The 15,687-nt window shown below is 39.6% G+C and overlaps 1 protein-coding gene across 3 annotated transcripts in view; it reads right to left on the minus strand.

Moving 5' to 3' along the window:
* LOC137239685 (non-lysosomal glucosylceramidase) overlaps positions 1-15,687 on the minus strand; it is a 57,146-nt gene that overhangs the window by 12,485 nt on the left and 28,974 nt on the right. Inside the window, exons 2-7 of one of the 3 annotated variants that reach the window (XM_067765257.1) lie at positions 11,385-11,654; positions 4,855-5,369; positions 1,779-2,034; positions 1,585-1,707; positions 1,354-1,468; positions 909-1,278 (exon numbers count right to left, since the gene is read on the minus strand). In XM_067765257.1, coding sequence (XP_067621358.1) covers positions 909-1,278; positions 1,354-1,468; positions 1,585-1,707; positions 1,779-2,034; positions 4,855-5,369; positions 11,385-11,654 — 1,649 coding nt within the window. Of the gene's footprint in view, positions 1-908; positions 1,279-1,353; positions 1,469-1,584; positions 1,708-1,778; positions 2,035-4,854; positions 5,421-11,384; positions 11,655-15,687 lie in introns of all 3 variants that reach the window. The other 2 variants (XM_067765255.1, XM_067765256.1) reach the window with 2 other exon arrangements.

Raw genomic sequence — 15,687 nt, forward strand, 5'->3', positions numbered from 1 at the left:
CTACCTGCGGAGCTGTTCAAACAAGGAAGCGAATAAGGTTCTATTTAGCGTACTGTACGAAGGACTGAAGCCCCAATTCACCAAATTTATTGCACCTTTTCAATGCGGCTTAAGACCTGGTAAAACTACTATCGAAGAGGTTTTGATGATGCGCCAGATCTTGGAGAAGATAACAAAATCGACACTCACCATATTCTGTCGACTTCAACACTATCTTTGACAGCGCGAAAAAAGTTGCTTGTATGCTGCTATGTCTGAATATAAGTTCTACATAAACTTAATAAGACGTCAAATAACTTTGAGCAACACCACCAACTCCGTAAGGATGTAAAAGGACCTCCCCGTGGCTTAAGACATCAAGACTGAAGTACTTCGTCTATCTGAAAACCAGCATTAACAGCGAAAACAATGTAATGTCAGCTTAGAAATCAAAGAAGAGTCATTCTTGCCAACAAGCGCTTCTTCGGCCTGAGCAGGAAATTGGAAAGTACTGCCCTCTGATGGCGAACAAAAATTACCCTCGATAAGTCTCTCATTATATCTATCCTGATGTAGTATGGCTCGGAATCATGGACGGTGTCGAGAGAAGATGAATGGATCTTGCAGTGCTCGGGAGAAAAGTTTTAACGAGGATTTATGGTCCGTCCGTGGTATGAAGATAGTGCAGCTCAAAGGCTTCGTTAGTTAGATCATCTTATGCGAATGGACGAAGATGCTCCGGTCAAGAAAGAATTTCAATCGCCACCGCTGTTTGGAAGGAGAAGGGGAACACATCTAATGAGTTGGGAGAGGCAGCTTAAATAAGTTATATCTTAAGAATATTTCATAAACCTTCTGAGAATTGCAGATGAATTTCGCCGCAAAGCTGTTGAAACAACGAAAAATTGTAGAAAAAGACTTCAACTTACGCTGCTTTTCGTCCGCCGAATTTTTGCGCTTATTATCCTGCGTGTACATTTCATACAAACTATCCTTATCGATGAATTCAATTGAACTAAATTTGCTTGCATTATCCGCTTGCGCTTGCGCCAATTCATTCAATACGTAATAATCACGATAGACTTGTAGGACAAATTTGGTATTCAAATCTTTCCAGTGATTAACATCATGTATGTTATAACAATTAATAAGCGTAAATGGTTCCTCATCGGGATCACCGAGATCATGTGGTACACAATTCTTTGTGTGACGCGGTAATATTTTGCCATCATAAAGCATTTTGCGCGTATCCAACAAATCAACATCTATGGCATCACGAAAATCATATTGTAAACTCACCTATGGAGTAGCAAAGAGCAAGTTTTCATGATAAAAGAATATAGAAATAATACTAAAGAGCAATTTCCAACTCACTTGTAAATTGGGCCAGAGATGAGAGAGCGCAGATGAGGCATAAAAATGCACATCATAGGTGTTGTACATGCGATACTCATGACCCTCTAAATAACCAAAGCGGCCATAAGCTTTTCTGGAAATTTCGAAAAAATATTATTAGACCGTGTTTCTATATGGCAACTTTTGTTGCTACAATGCTGAAAATTAATCAAATTCAAAGAAAAAAAATCTTCACAAATATCCTCTCACCTCGGATCATCAAAACTCAATTCCTTGCCAAATGAAGACTCGCAAGTCAACCAAATTGTGCCACCATCTGATATAAAATAGAGTTGATTGAAGATTGCGCTTTTATACCAATCAGGTAGTCCGCTAAATCAATTGTATATGTCTTTCTTTAACTTCAACTTGTCTTATAGAATTTTCTTGATTTAATAACTCACTCATCATTCAATATGGGTCGTTGCCATGCATCTATCAATTTCTCCCAATTGTTGTAATATTTCAATGCATATTCGCATATCTTTGGTCCGCACTCACCGGAAGCATCAAAATATTTGGTATAATAACGTGTATAAGTTTTGTGTTTCTTTGGAAATTCTATATGCGGCATATCCCAGGCTAATACAAATTCTAAATCATGACTAGTATTTTGTTTGAGTGCAACTTGTGCGCATAAAGCAACACCGAGATCCTTAGCTGGTGGGGGAGAAACAAATTTCTTATTAAAAGAGTATGCCAGACAACAAGACATTAAAGTAATGTATGAGTATAGGCTGCGATTTCCATAATCTATTCTCTTCTTCTTTTGGGAAGAGCCATTAAGGTACTTGACCAACCGTGTTGGAACGGTTTAATATATCCACATTGAACCTTTTAGGCCATTCCGTCTCTTCACCCCTAGTTCCATTAAGAACTTACGGGTCGTCTCGCCTGCTGAATGTGTGTAACAGATTCGCCGCGGTTGGGTAAATCTGACAATCAAGTTGGAGAAGTTGTGAAGCTATAAAGCCTTGTAATGTGCTTTACAACCTTTTGAATCCATACTAGTTCCTCTTTGCTAAAAATGGGTTTAGGGTATCTAGAGCTCGAAACGAAAAGGAGTCAGTGTTTTGCGCCTAAAAATATGCTTGCAGTATAGTAGATGGAGAGCTATTGACTTGCTCTTTGTCAAAAAACTTGTTAGGGGAACGAGTACGTAGTCGAGCCTTCAGTAAATAGCTTCGAGCTCTCTACCCTCCTATTTAATTCCTTGACTATCAGAGCAGTGACAAAAGAGTTTGTGTCTCGCTGAAAGTCAGCCAATCAACCTCTTTCAATATGAAATCGACTGCTGAGTGGAATATCACCCTATCTCGGCTGCCGCTTCGAAAATGACCTATCTCAGAAAACTTTTGAATAACGCCAGGAATGTTTTGTATCCAAAACGGCCTATCCGAGTTAAATTCAATATATTTGAACATTAGCTTGGGCGCTTGAGATAAAAATTCTGAAAAAGGGCGTTTTTCAACCGAGTTCTGAGATGGATCATTTTGGAAAAAAATCCTAAAATAGGGTGTTTATGAAAAATATTCTCAGATAGTGTTTTCGAACTGGCAGCTGAGATAGGGTGATATTCCAACCAGCCTTCGAAATACATTTTTGTCAATGGGTTGCCTTGACGTTCTATACTATCCAAGCTTGCGTTTGAATACCACTATGTTAGATTTGTTGTGCCTTGATTTGAGTTCAATGCACCATTTTCCTTATTTAATCTGATGTATTTAAATCAATACCATGCCAATGAGCCCTTTACTTGAGGTTTTCTTATAATGCCGGTTAGCTTAGGTTGAACTGGCCGGCCAATAAAGACTTCACATAGACTGAATGTGTCCATAGTGTTACCAGAATTTGTTTGACAACAAAACGGAAACACCGCAATTAGGTACCAGAACTTTTGTTATAGAACAACTAGCAATTCTGCCGCCCCTTGTAGCCGGAGCCTTGACCTCACATGCGCATAACACGTACACAGAATGTGCTCAACCGTTTCTTCCTGCAGGCCGCATTTCCTACATCTGCTGTTACTGACGTGGCCTAATTTATGTGACGCCAGAAGGCTGTATCCAGTTAGTATGCCCATCATCTCTTCAACGTTGTGAGCTATTTTTAAGTCCAATATCGCAGGATTTGAAAATGTTTTTAGAATTTTTCAGCCTCACGTATTTATCTACCTACGCCTTTCCTGCTTGATGGACCATATGCATCTCTGCAACGGTCTCCTGTTGATTTCTCACAAGCGCATTGGCACATGTACCGTCGATTCATTGAGTGATGCACCCTTCTTTGCCAACTCATCGGTCTTTTCGTTAACTTCTGTCGCTTTATGAGCGAGAACGCAGTACAGTTGTATGTTCCCCCATGAGCGAAGCCTCCCCAGGACACGTCTTGATGAAGTACTGTGTGAGATTATTGCCTTAATGACCGTCTGATTATCAAAATACATACACGAATTTCTGCTCATTTCTTCATTGTTACAATCTCCGCCTGAAACACAACTACAGTGATCTTGCAGCCTGTAGTATCAAATTGATTTCTGGATAAACCGCAGACCCGACCTCTTCCGTTAATTTGGAAGGTGCCTAACCAGTAATCATAATTTCCCACTGTCATGCCAGTTTAGTAATGTCAGCCACCTCCATAGATATTTCCAGACTTCAGAAGGTTCGACGTGTTCAAATAAAATGGCACTAAGGTTAGACTAGTTCTTGAAGGTATGAGTACCCCTACCTAAAGGTTTCATATCCGGCATAGGATTTTTACCTCGGCAATACACCAAAGCTATCACTGAATGATTTTCTAAGGAAAGATATTATTAAGTCTAAATAAGTACTGTTGTAAGAATCTATGAGCATCTGATATTATTTTGATTGGAGAAGCTACGTCGGATTTACACAGAACGCTTCGCCGAGTTGGTTCGTTTTGATAGCGCCATAAGTTAACAATATCTAAACTTTTTGTTTCCTCAAACTGTAAGTAGCTCTGCTAATGCGAAGGGCTCGGAGAAATGTTGTATGGCAGCAATTCATTGAAAGTGTTTGCCAAACTACTGCAGAGGGGCGACTTCGCCTAGGAAAACTTTTTTCTAATTGAAAAACCTTTTTTACGAAATTTTGATGTTGCTTTGCTTGGGCTTTGAACCCATCATATCCGGCAGCCACCGACTGTTTAGTCATGGTCACAGATAAAAATCGCCGCGACCGAGAAGACAAATCCACAAAACTCGTCGTTCCTAAAAATATCGGAACTTACCAACTCTGGTTTGTACTATATGTCTCTATGTGAAAAATACAGAATAAGGAAGCTTTCTCAAAAGTCTCAAAACATTCTTGGTTTTGTAGGAAGTAAATGTACATTATGACATAAAATTCAGAAAACTAATATACATATATAGCATATGGAGATCGGCAGACCTACATACTTAATTTATGTCGAAAAATCCATTATCTAGAAATTTGACAAACAAAATTCCATACTCACTTTTCAATGGTTCATCGCAATGCTTTTCATTCAGCTGTCCATTCTCCCGCAATTCGGCCCATAGCTGCTCTCCTGTGCCGCACGGATCAAACTGCGTGCAGCGTGTAATACTGATTTCTGGCAATACACGACAACCCAAATTATAAGAGCATGGCATACCAGCGATCTTTTGTCGTATACCAACGCCCTTCATATTGCCCTGTGTTATGAGCACGGCTTCAGCGCCACCTTCGGCATCTTGCTTTTTAGTACCAGTACCATTTTTGAATGTAAATGTTATGGAAACTTTACGCTCTTCAGCGCAAACATTCTCCACAGACCAAACGAAGACAGCGCATGGTACACATGAGTCTTTATAGTCGTGCGGTATGACGGGCGATATTTGACGACAAATCAGTCGCACGCCGTACGCAGTGAGATCATATTCGGTCCAGGCGCGTGGATACAAACCCGTATATGTGCATTTTGAGTCATCAATATTTGAATGCCAGGTATTTAAAGGCTGCTTGCTGCGGCTGCTGCAATAGGGTTGATCACGTTGAGAGTTCGAGAGGTTATCGAGGGAACTGTTTTAGGTATTTGGATTCAGATCATTTGTATGTTAAGTAGGAGTAGTGTGGATAAGGTAAGGAGGGAGAGGTTCAGTTGTTATGATTTTTATGTTTGATGATTTATGAAAATGATGAAATGAGATAGAGAAATATGAATAATGAGCGTAAATGAGAGTGGAATGGGAAGATAAATAAAAATGTTAACGATTTGTAAGTTTTTTTTCCCGAAAACGTATGAGGGTCAGCGGATAAGTTGGTGGTACATTTTTGCCAGTGTTCATTTCGTTGTGCATTGTGGGCGAATGTTTATTGCAGAGTTTTTTGTTGTGGTTGATAGCAGCAGCATTTTGCGATCCGCTCAAAAACAATAACAAAATGTATAACATAGAAATTAAGTTTGAAAAAGCAATTTTTCATGCAATTTTCATACGAATGCAAGTGTCGGAAACACATTCGAGTTTGCGCATAGTTATTTGAATCGATTCGTGTTTTTGTTATTTTGCAAAAAAGAGAAAATTGAAAATATATGAAAAACATAAATTAAAAGTTAAGCTTGCAAAATTGAGCTTTAATCAAATTTAAGCAAAGCTTTTTATCCAAACTAAGCAATAGCAGGACAATACAATAAAATAGCACAAAACAACAAACAAATATGGGGTAGAACACATGAGCAATCAGCAAGACATATTTTCAAAAGGAGAGGAAAGCCAAGTAGTACTTTACAATTATCGCGTACTTCACTATAGCGCGTTAAAATCAAAACTGTCCCATTATTACTCAGCTTGCGCTGCTTTCATACTCCCTATTGCCTCGTTCGCATATTTCAACTAAAGTCTAGACTTTTCACGAACATGCCTTCTGGAACAGTTGTATCTCATACTTGGTTACTTAGCTTTATGCATGTATATCTGTAGTTTATGTCTTTCTTCTAGCTATATGCGTGTGTATGTGTGAGTAATAGCATCTACTCTTAGCTGATGATAACGTGATGTGTGATTGTTTCTCTTTTTTCTTCATTCTTATCCGCTGACTACATATGTGTATGTGAAGTAATCTCTTCGCCTCAAGCTGCTGGTTATGTGTGTGAAATATTCTTCGTTTATTTCCATGTATGTGTGTAATGGCTTATTGTCGTTGTGTTTATTTACTAACATCATAGTGCTTTTAGTAATGCTGATATTCGCCACAGTACTTTAATTTTTTTCCTTTTTGGCTATGGTTGAATCTGAAACTATGGACACATTCCGTGTATGTGAGGTTTGTCTTGCCCGGACTGGTTGAATATATGGAAATTTGTAATACACTGCTGTGCTCGGCAGACGCAGTCCTGCTCACTACTTCTTTTCCCTCTTTATCCCATTCTTTTCTAGTTTATCTTAAATATTTGTTCCTATTCTTCGCCATACTTCATTCCATTTATGTATATCTTACACTCCCGCTCCCAACCCAACTCCTAGTCTTACGCCTGCTTCCGCTCCCATTCCCTCTCCCTGTTCGTATCCAATGTCCTCATACGTGGAATATTTAACTCAAATACTGAATACCTGCTTTAAAATCTAAAACGGTCTAGGTTTCTTCGGTTTCTTCTTTGTCAATCGCTTATTCCATTATCTCTCCCCGACTGTCAAATCCATTTCCGTTACCACTCCAACTCTCAATCAGACTCCCCCTCCCGTCCCTCACCCACTTCCACTCCCACACCCACTCTTACTCCCACCAAAATTCTCAGTTCCACTCCCACTACCAGTCTCTCTACCTTTCTCACCACAATTTATAATCTTTATATCAAATATCACATACCTGCTTCACCTGACAGATGAATATCAATATCTACCTTTGTTTTTATAACCACTAAGAAAATGTATGAAGCTAACGAAGGTAAAATTTTTAAAATCGCATACATCTTAATGAATAAGATATATGTAGATAGATTTCTCAATCATATATTCCCCTGCACGATAATATTCCTCCCTGCAGTGTATGCACTCTCCTATTAAACATCATATTGTCATATTATTGTATATGTTGCAAGCAAAAATTTTTGAACTCCCTGAACTTCTGATGTTGTCCTGGTCCATGCTTCTGCACCATATATCAGGGGGTACGATAAGTAACTTGTAGAGTTTGATTTTCGTTTGCCGAGAGATGCCTTTCCTTTTCAATTGCCTACTAGTCCAAAGCACCATTTGTTTGCAAGAGTGGTTCTTCGTTGGATTTCCTATCCTACATCCTCCCTCTATCTTTCTTCCACTCCCCCTCTCTAATTCCCACTCCCATCCCTTTTAAATTTTTTCTTCATCTGCTTATGGCTTCTCGTATAACTCTCCCTTTATTATCTAGCTCTTCTTATCCACCGCTTCTTGTCAAAACCTTCCTATTTGATACCCATATTTTGAAAACACATTCTGTGATCAGCCTGGTCCACATTTTAGTCTATATCTCAGAAATCCGTCACTTATCGTTCGATTTTGGCTGCTAGCCACGTTAGCTATCTCGCGATAACTGATGCCGATTGGAAGGAGCAAGAGATATCAAGTCTCCCTCCATCTTTCTCTTACAACTCAGTGGAGGTCTCTGCTTTGATGTCGAAAAACAGATGGTGCGATTCTCTCATCGTAAATGTTTTAGAGGAGTTATCCTATAAAATCTGGTTGGTAGATTCACCAGTCTTGCCAGACCCACCAAAAGGTCCAATCAGTTCATTCAGTGTCATTTCTTGTTCGAGTTCCAATTTATGTACATCTTCCGCATTATAATTTTATATGCGAGATTGAATGAGTTTTTTTCGCAGCGGTACACGCAGTTTGCGAAATCGTCTTTCCTACAGAGAGATTACTCTTAAATTCAAAGTTGGAGGAATGCGCTAGCGAGCTTAACTCGTCGCCTTCGCTATGTTAGCTACCAGGTCGCCATTATCATTCTTTCAGGTACCTGCCTCGCTCTTCAAATCATCCTTGATCGACCGAATTTTGTGCGGCGCTGTGTCAGCACGTAGTCAATAAGCAGTGTCTTTTTTCCGCATCTGTTAGTTTTTGAGGCCATCAGAAGTGGCGCTATGTAGTGAGGGAGAACATTGCTGACACTGCTCTGGCACATCGTCAGCTCGAAGATTGCTCTCAATACAAAGATGAAAGAGCCGAGTGGCGAACCATCAGCTGCCAGTATCTAGTCAAAAAAGTCCATAGCCATAGAAGCACCATAATTTATTAGTATGTAAGTGCAAATGAATTTTGTAATGAAGAACTTAGCATTCATGCGGATAGCATAAAGGCGTTGTTATTTTTGTTGTTGTTGTAACCGTGAAAAAAATGTGAGAAGACACTGTGATAGCCGTGAACGACAGTACTTAGCGGCAAAGTCTCTTTACGACACCAAAACCAATACCAGCTCTCTGACTTGCCCTTTCTTCCTTATTACCACGTCTCAAGATCCCATTGTCATCCAGCTTTACCCATTTCTCACGTTTCCTAATCGCCTTTAATTTTCTTCTCATTTTTTAATGATAACTGGCGCAAATCCGGAAACGTCAAGGCAGGTCAAATCACATATGCTTTCGAACTCAGTGGTGGTTCCCTGCTTGAGTTGCTGATAAAGTTGGGTGTATATGAATATGTAGGAATACAGTCCAACCGGAGCGTACTTATTGTTCACATGATATAATACATATATATAAATCTTGCGGCGAACCGTTCCTCTGAATACACAATTGCTTGATATTAATTACCGCCCCTGTATATATGTAAATATCTAGGTGTGTCATAGCATGCTTAGGCCGTGTTAATTGGCTGGCCAGGATAAGGTGGATTCTAGCTTTTTAGACACGTAATATGTACGTTTGTCCCAATTGCTTTAGTTGGAACTGCATGCATTGCAAATTTTGTTGACTCATATTTGGTGCAGTGGAAACTTTTAATTGCCAAAACTTCATTAGAGCTGAAGGTGTTTTTATTTCACCTACATAAGCATACATATGTACATTCCAGCGTGCCAGCAAGCAACACTGATAGACTGACTTGTGGGAATACAGCCCTATTCTAATAAAGCAACACTTGCTGCACTAGGTTAGGTTAGCTTAGAGTCGCCATCGGTGCGAGCACCAGTGCACTTAGGACCAAAAAGGTCCCATTGTGATACCACGTCGATATATCCCCTACTCAAACCAACAGGTCGATTCAGCAAACGTCAGCAGCTCATGCTGTAATCATTATAGTGAGCACCCAGCCGTTGTGCATGCCTCCCGATTGATATATGGGCCGGTTATAAGTCCAATCACCAGGGATAGGTCCCCCTTACAAGACGCGCCTCGCGTCCCATTCAGGCCACACAAGCTTAGTGTGGTAGCATGATTCAATATTGCTCCATCTCGCACCCGCTTCCCTAAGGAAAATCCCTTTCAAAGTGAGCTTACAGGTAGCGAGCGGCATGCTCAATCCCTTTCAGGACGACGAAAGCGGAACGGATGTGCCCCTCTTGCAAGTTCATCAGCCATCTCATTGCCCGGTATATCCCAATGTCCAGGCACCCATAACAGACTGAGTGAAGTTTGCTCAGCGATTTCATTAAAACATTTGCGGCAATTCTCTACTGTCCTGGACTTCCATGTGACCGATCCAAGCGCTTTTAGTGCAGCCTGGCTGTCAGAGTCAATACAAAATTTGGTTGTAGCCGTGAAGAGCCTTTCTCAGGTGATCTGCGGCCTCATTTATAGCAGCCAATATGGAGTTAAAAGACTGAAGAGGTATTTAAATACGTTAAAAGCCTTCACAGTAATAGGCTGAAAGGTCAAGCACAATAGATCTGAATAAAGGTCGCAGTGTATGAAGGTCTAATAATAATAATAATAATAATAATAATACCTTCGAGGAGGCTTAGGCCGGGTTTCTCTTCCAATTTGCGTCTTCTTTTTAATTTTTCCCTACGAATTGGAGGGATGAGACCTAATGACGAGGCCTACATGATTTATGCCGACTCCGAGAAGCTTTCCATGGCACTAATACACTCGGCGTGTTTGCCAAACCATTGGCGAGTGGCAGTTCTGAATTTTTTATGTTGCTTGGTCCGGGACATTCAATCCAAAACCTTCAGTGTGGTAGGAAAGGAACGCTGCCACCATACCACTTTCCGCATCAATATCTGGCAAAGGCCCATCATCACCGATATTTCTCCCCAAAACCTTCGGATAGTATCTCAATCGCCACAAGAAGACGAAGATGATGGCAGCAGCGGCTGGTGCTTGGCATTGTTTTCACTCATGCTACGGATTTTGTGGTTGTGGGGAGCAGTCATGCTGCAGCTGCATGAGCCGTTTGAGGTGAGCAACAGTAGCTACTTGTTTGGGCTTGGTGAGCAAATTCCATTCAAAACACTGTTATCCTTGGTATTTTATCGAATGTGTTCTTACAGGGTCGTTGACAGGGTTCCATTGTGTCTGTTTGTTGAGAAATCTTAAAAAAAAAAGTTTGCAGAAAGCGTACGAGTTTTCTTGAGAGGTGGAAACAACTTGACAGACGAAATTTTTCTTGACTGGGTCGATTTATTAACCGATATCCCGCCATAGATTTTTCGATAGGATTTGGGCTCACGAAATAAAAGTTCCACTACGAAAAATCGATGGCGCGATATCGGTTAACTTTCATCCCTACAAATCGATCCACCCTAATGTTCATATATTACAAAGTCCAATGGCGACAAAGCTTCACAGTTAGTATATTAAGGTCAAATGATAGTTCCACAACGACGAAAATAACACTGGGGCACTAATTAGGCGATACAACTCCGATTACACAGATTAGCTGAAGTCCTTAGTTTGATATGAACATTTGTATAAATGAATAGTATGTATGCATACGTTAGATGTTTAGGATTGGTGAGTTGGGTTAGAGGAGTACAAGGAACATAAGCTACTTCACTCCATTACATGCGCTTTACTATCTATTCTAGCCTAATTTTACTTCTATTGACTTTAGTAGCACTTCTTACCTACTACGGGAGAGTAAACTTTGAAATATTGTACAGCCTTTGGCATCTTTGATTGTGACAATAAATTGATTCGCATGCACCACATTGTACTCATACATGCCGGGACGCATTTGAAAACGACAAAATTCACCAGCAAAACCACGTCCTATGGTACCACCACCAATGCCACCCAAGGGTACACCATACATTTGCTTGCCATTCTCCATGTAATAATAGTCCATGTAACAGCGACGATTCTCGCGTGACACCTTCCAATAGTAGGCGGCGTATCTGTAAGATAGAGTGAGACAGACAAGGATAGTGAGTAAGTAAATGAGAGAAATAGCGTGTTAGAGTTTATGGACATGTGAGGACTATGAATGGTGATTACTTCAGACCACTACGCTATTAAAATTTTAGGATAAATAAATTTAGTGAGGTTCCAACAACTGGGCGATTCCAAAAAGGTATTTCTAGAAACCACAGAAATGTAATTGGCAATTTGAAACGACAGATGGAAGCTCCACTCAGCAGCCGAAATAGACATGTATTCTCATATTTAAAACTCAATTTCCGTACTGTTAGGTTAGGTTAAGTGATAGCTGCCCTGGCATGGGAAACTCACTTGAACAGAATGAAGGCTCTTTGTGATACCACATAAAATAACAGTGACGTAGCTACAGCTGCTTAGAGTCTAATGAGACCAATCTCAACCTTGGATAAACCCTACAGAGATACAAATGAAACGCGACCGACGTACTTTCGCCTAGTTCTGGCAAAACCTGGTCAATAAAGCTTAAAGGGACTCGAGGTTCCGTCTCATTATCCTCTATACAGCTGCAGCAGGATGGGGTTTCCAGTACGTTGAGACGTACCGCGTGGATTCCCACTAGATGTGATAGATGAGCGTTAGTGAACTCATTCATTTTCGGCAGACCTCCTGCTGTCCACTTCCGACCCGAGAGATCTTGCTATCCTACAAGAGGTGGCGGCCGCTTGACAGTTGCACGGGATATCACTATGGCCCGGAACCCAGATAATCTTAATCATGAAATATTTCGATGCAATCGCAAGGAAGGTCCGGCACTCCAAGACCACTATCGATCGCACTATAGTTGAACTCAAAGCCTTGATAGCCGCTTGGCTATCACAGTAGATATTTAATTCCGTAGTAGCACTGGATACCATTTCATCCAGCGCATCCTAAATCGCAGCAATTCCGTACTGTTACAGCAGTGAATAAACCATACAGCCCCAGCCTTATCCATGGTATAGAAGGCATCTCTCCTGCTCAGATGTATTCCAAACAGGTGGATTGAGGTTAAGGTAGTATTTATACCAAAGCCAGGGAAATCCGAGCAGCTGCCTTCGTCGTATTGACCAATTAGCCTCAGTTCGATTCTCCTAAAGAGCACGGAGAAAATTTTGGATCAGCACATTATGGAGGTTTCCAAAATCCCTTTGTGTAGGGATCAGTTTGCCTATCAGCCAGGAAAATCCAAGCAGATATTGCCTCTCGAAAAAATTGAAAAGGCTTTGAAGTCCAAAAATATAGCCCTCTGCGCTTTTATTAACATTTGAGGGGTTTTCGACGGGAGTGCCCCCAAATCCCAAAAAAAAAATCCCCAAACACAGAATCCCCAGGTAAAAAAAAATCCCAAATACATAATCCCCAAATTTAAAATCCCATAACCAAAATCCCCAATACAAAACCCCGCACTTTTTTTTGGGCTAAATCCCCAAACCTTTTATGTGCCTTTTTTCTTATTTTTTTCTAAAATTTTACTTCTTTTTACTTTACTTTACTACTTAATGATTAAGGAAAAAGTTATAGAGTAAGTTTTCTTTTATAATTATGTTACCATTCATTATCGTCACTGTCATTCGATGAGTCAATTGTGCAGTAGTCATGGGCATCATTACTGTGAAAGCTTGAAAAAACTGGGGTATTTATTGACTCCTCAACATTATCGGAGGACAGTAAATGTAAGACTTCTGAAGTCAGGCTTTTAAATTTTTTCTTGGGTATCTCCCTTAGGCTGTTAACTAAGGGATCCGCTGTTATAAGTAACATATTCATAAGATCTCTATTCGTGGCTACACGCGACTGCTTTTGTGTGTTACCATCCCTGAATCGTCTCAAATCTTTGTTACGGGCTTCTTGTGCTTCTTCAGAAAGTTGACCACTTATGTGAAGCAAGCATTCAAAACATCTTGTCCAGGCATAGAGAGTAGACAAGCCAAAATCAAGATTATCTCGGTTAGGCATAAAAACCCGTGTCTCATCATTCATATCTTTTGGAGTGGCACCATAAATATAACACTTTTGTGCGTAAGAAGTTTCAGTAAAAGCATTGCAAACTTTTCCGTCAATCATTGTTAGGAGCATGTTTTGACTTACAGAAACCTCGCATTCTTCGAGAAAGTACTTTGTTGGCAACAAAGCATTTATCTCCTCTAAAACTTTGTTCGTTTCAGAAACAATAAAATCGTTTGTTTCCTTGGAGAAAATAAATTTAATTGGACGACAATACATCGTAGAAGAAGGTCGAGGATTCTGCCAAACAATGTTACCCTTTTCGTCCTGTAACTGAAGAGGAACGAAAGAAAATATAAACAAAAACTCATCAGTGTCAGCACTGCATGTGAATTTTTGCTTATATGTACTATGACCAGAACTTCCATCGCAACCCCACTTGCTGATTAAAGTAAATGACACAGATGTAGGTAACAAACTAACAAGAACTTCTTGATTAGCTAAAATTAAACGTTCAACAGTTTTATCTAATACGGCTTGAACTTTAATTTCAGCACTTGTTTCACCCACATCAATCTCGTTTGGGTAGCATTCTGCCTTAGCTTTTCTTAAACTATAAAATGATGGATAAACCTTATGGCCTCCCTTGATACTCCACTTCCGAGTCGTTTTGTACCCATGAGTCGCCGACTTGCTGTCTACATAGTATGCCAAAGCTTCTACACTGCTCAAGCATCTTGCACCTTGCTCACATGTTACCTTGCTCGTCGTTTTTTGTGTGGTTTTTTGTGAACTTTTTATAATATTAGCAATGTTCCTATTGCCGGACATCCGCGTTGATACTTCTGCCGCATAAACTAACTCATCTGGATTGCAGTAGGTCGTTCACTCGACGACGTTTGGTCTTTTGACTGGAAAGCAGAAAGTCCTTCCGTGGTCTTCCGGGTCCTGGGTTACCTGAAGACGAAGCTGGTTGCTCTGATGGCAACCTTGAATCCATCGTAATTGTAAACTTGAAATCTGTTCCCGAAAGCCACTCCGAGTTTTTATTACAAAATCGCTCCCGGTGTCTTCCAGAGCTGTTCCAGTTCTCATCGGTGTTGGACGAATATTTTGAAATTTGTTGACTTAAATTTCTTAACAAATGCTCAGCTACTTCTCTTAAATCAGCATTAAGTAAAATACAACTCAATAACTCCTTATTTCTCGATTCTTTCGAATATTTCAACCAAATTTCAAAAAACTCCATTCTTGGTATGGTTAATACTAAATCTACAAAAAAAAAAAATTTAAAATAGATGTGCAAAGAACTCGCAATGTTTTTTTCTTTCGACTATTAGAAAATACTTGGGACTATAACATATGTAACATTTGGCGCGGGTACACGCGGGTACATATAACTTTTCCCTTTCTAAAATTAAAAATGTAGGTAAAAAGTACCTTTTTTTCCTAATAACGGAATCTTAAATATATTAAAAATATTCTAATTGCGAAAAGATTACTATTAAAAAATTCAACTTACCTTCGAACTTAGAATCCATCACAAAAATTATGTAAAAGTGTTTAATTAAAAGTATTTTTGTAAATTAATCAACGCAAATTACGGCCACTCCTGCTTACTTACTTCAATTACTCAAGATATAATAAGCGAAAAAAACAAATGTGTGCAAAAATCCCGCTATTTTGTTGTTTTCTTTCATTTTCCATTACAATATTCTTGGAATAAAAACTTTGTTTTTGTCCAGCTAGCTTGTTCTACACGGAACACTGTGCGACGATGAGAAAATATCGCAAAATTAGCATAATATCATTAATATAGCTATTAAATAGAAGGAAACTACGAAAGCAAACTGCAAAAGTTATCAAAATAATTGAAAAAAGGAAAATTCAAAACGTTATAGATCCTCATCGCCTAAATATCTTCTTGGAGAAAAAATTCCGTTAAAGTACAAGTTTTGTTTGTCAAATGAATTTCTATCGCCTTATTAACTGCAAAATGTATCGAATTAGTTACTTCCTGGCGATAGTGGACACCCCTAATGATAAGAGGATGAATTTTAAAACGGA

This window comes from Eurosta solidaginis, chromosome 2 (genome assembly GCF_040869045.1).
Source record: "Eurosta solidaginis isolate ZX-2024a chromosome 2, ASM4086904v1, whole genome shotgun sequence".
Lineage (NCBI taxonomy): Eukaryota > Metazoa > Arthropoda > Insecta > Diptera > Tephritidae > Eurosta > Eurosta solidaginis.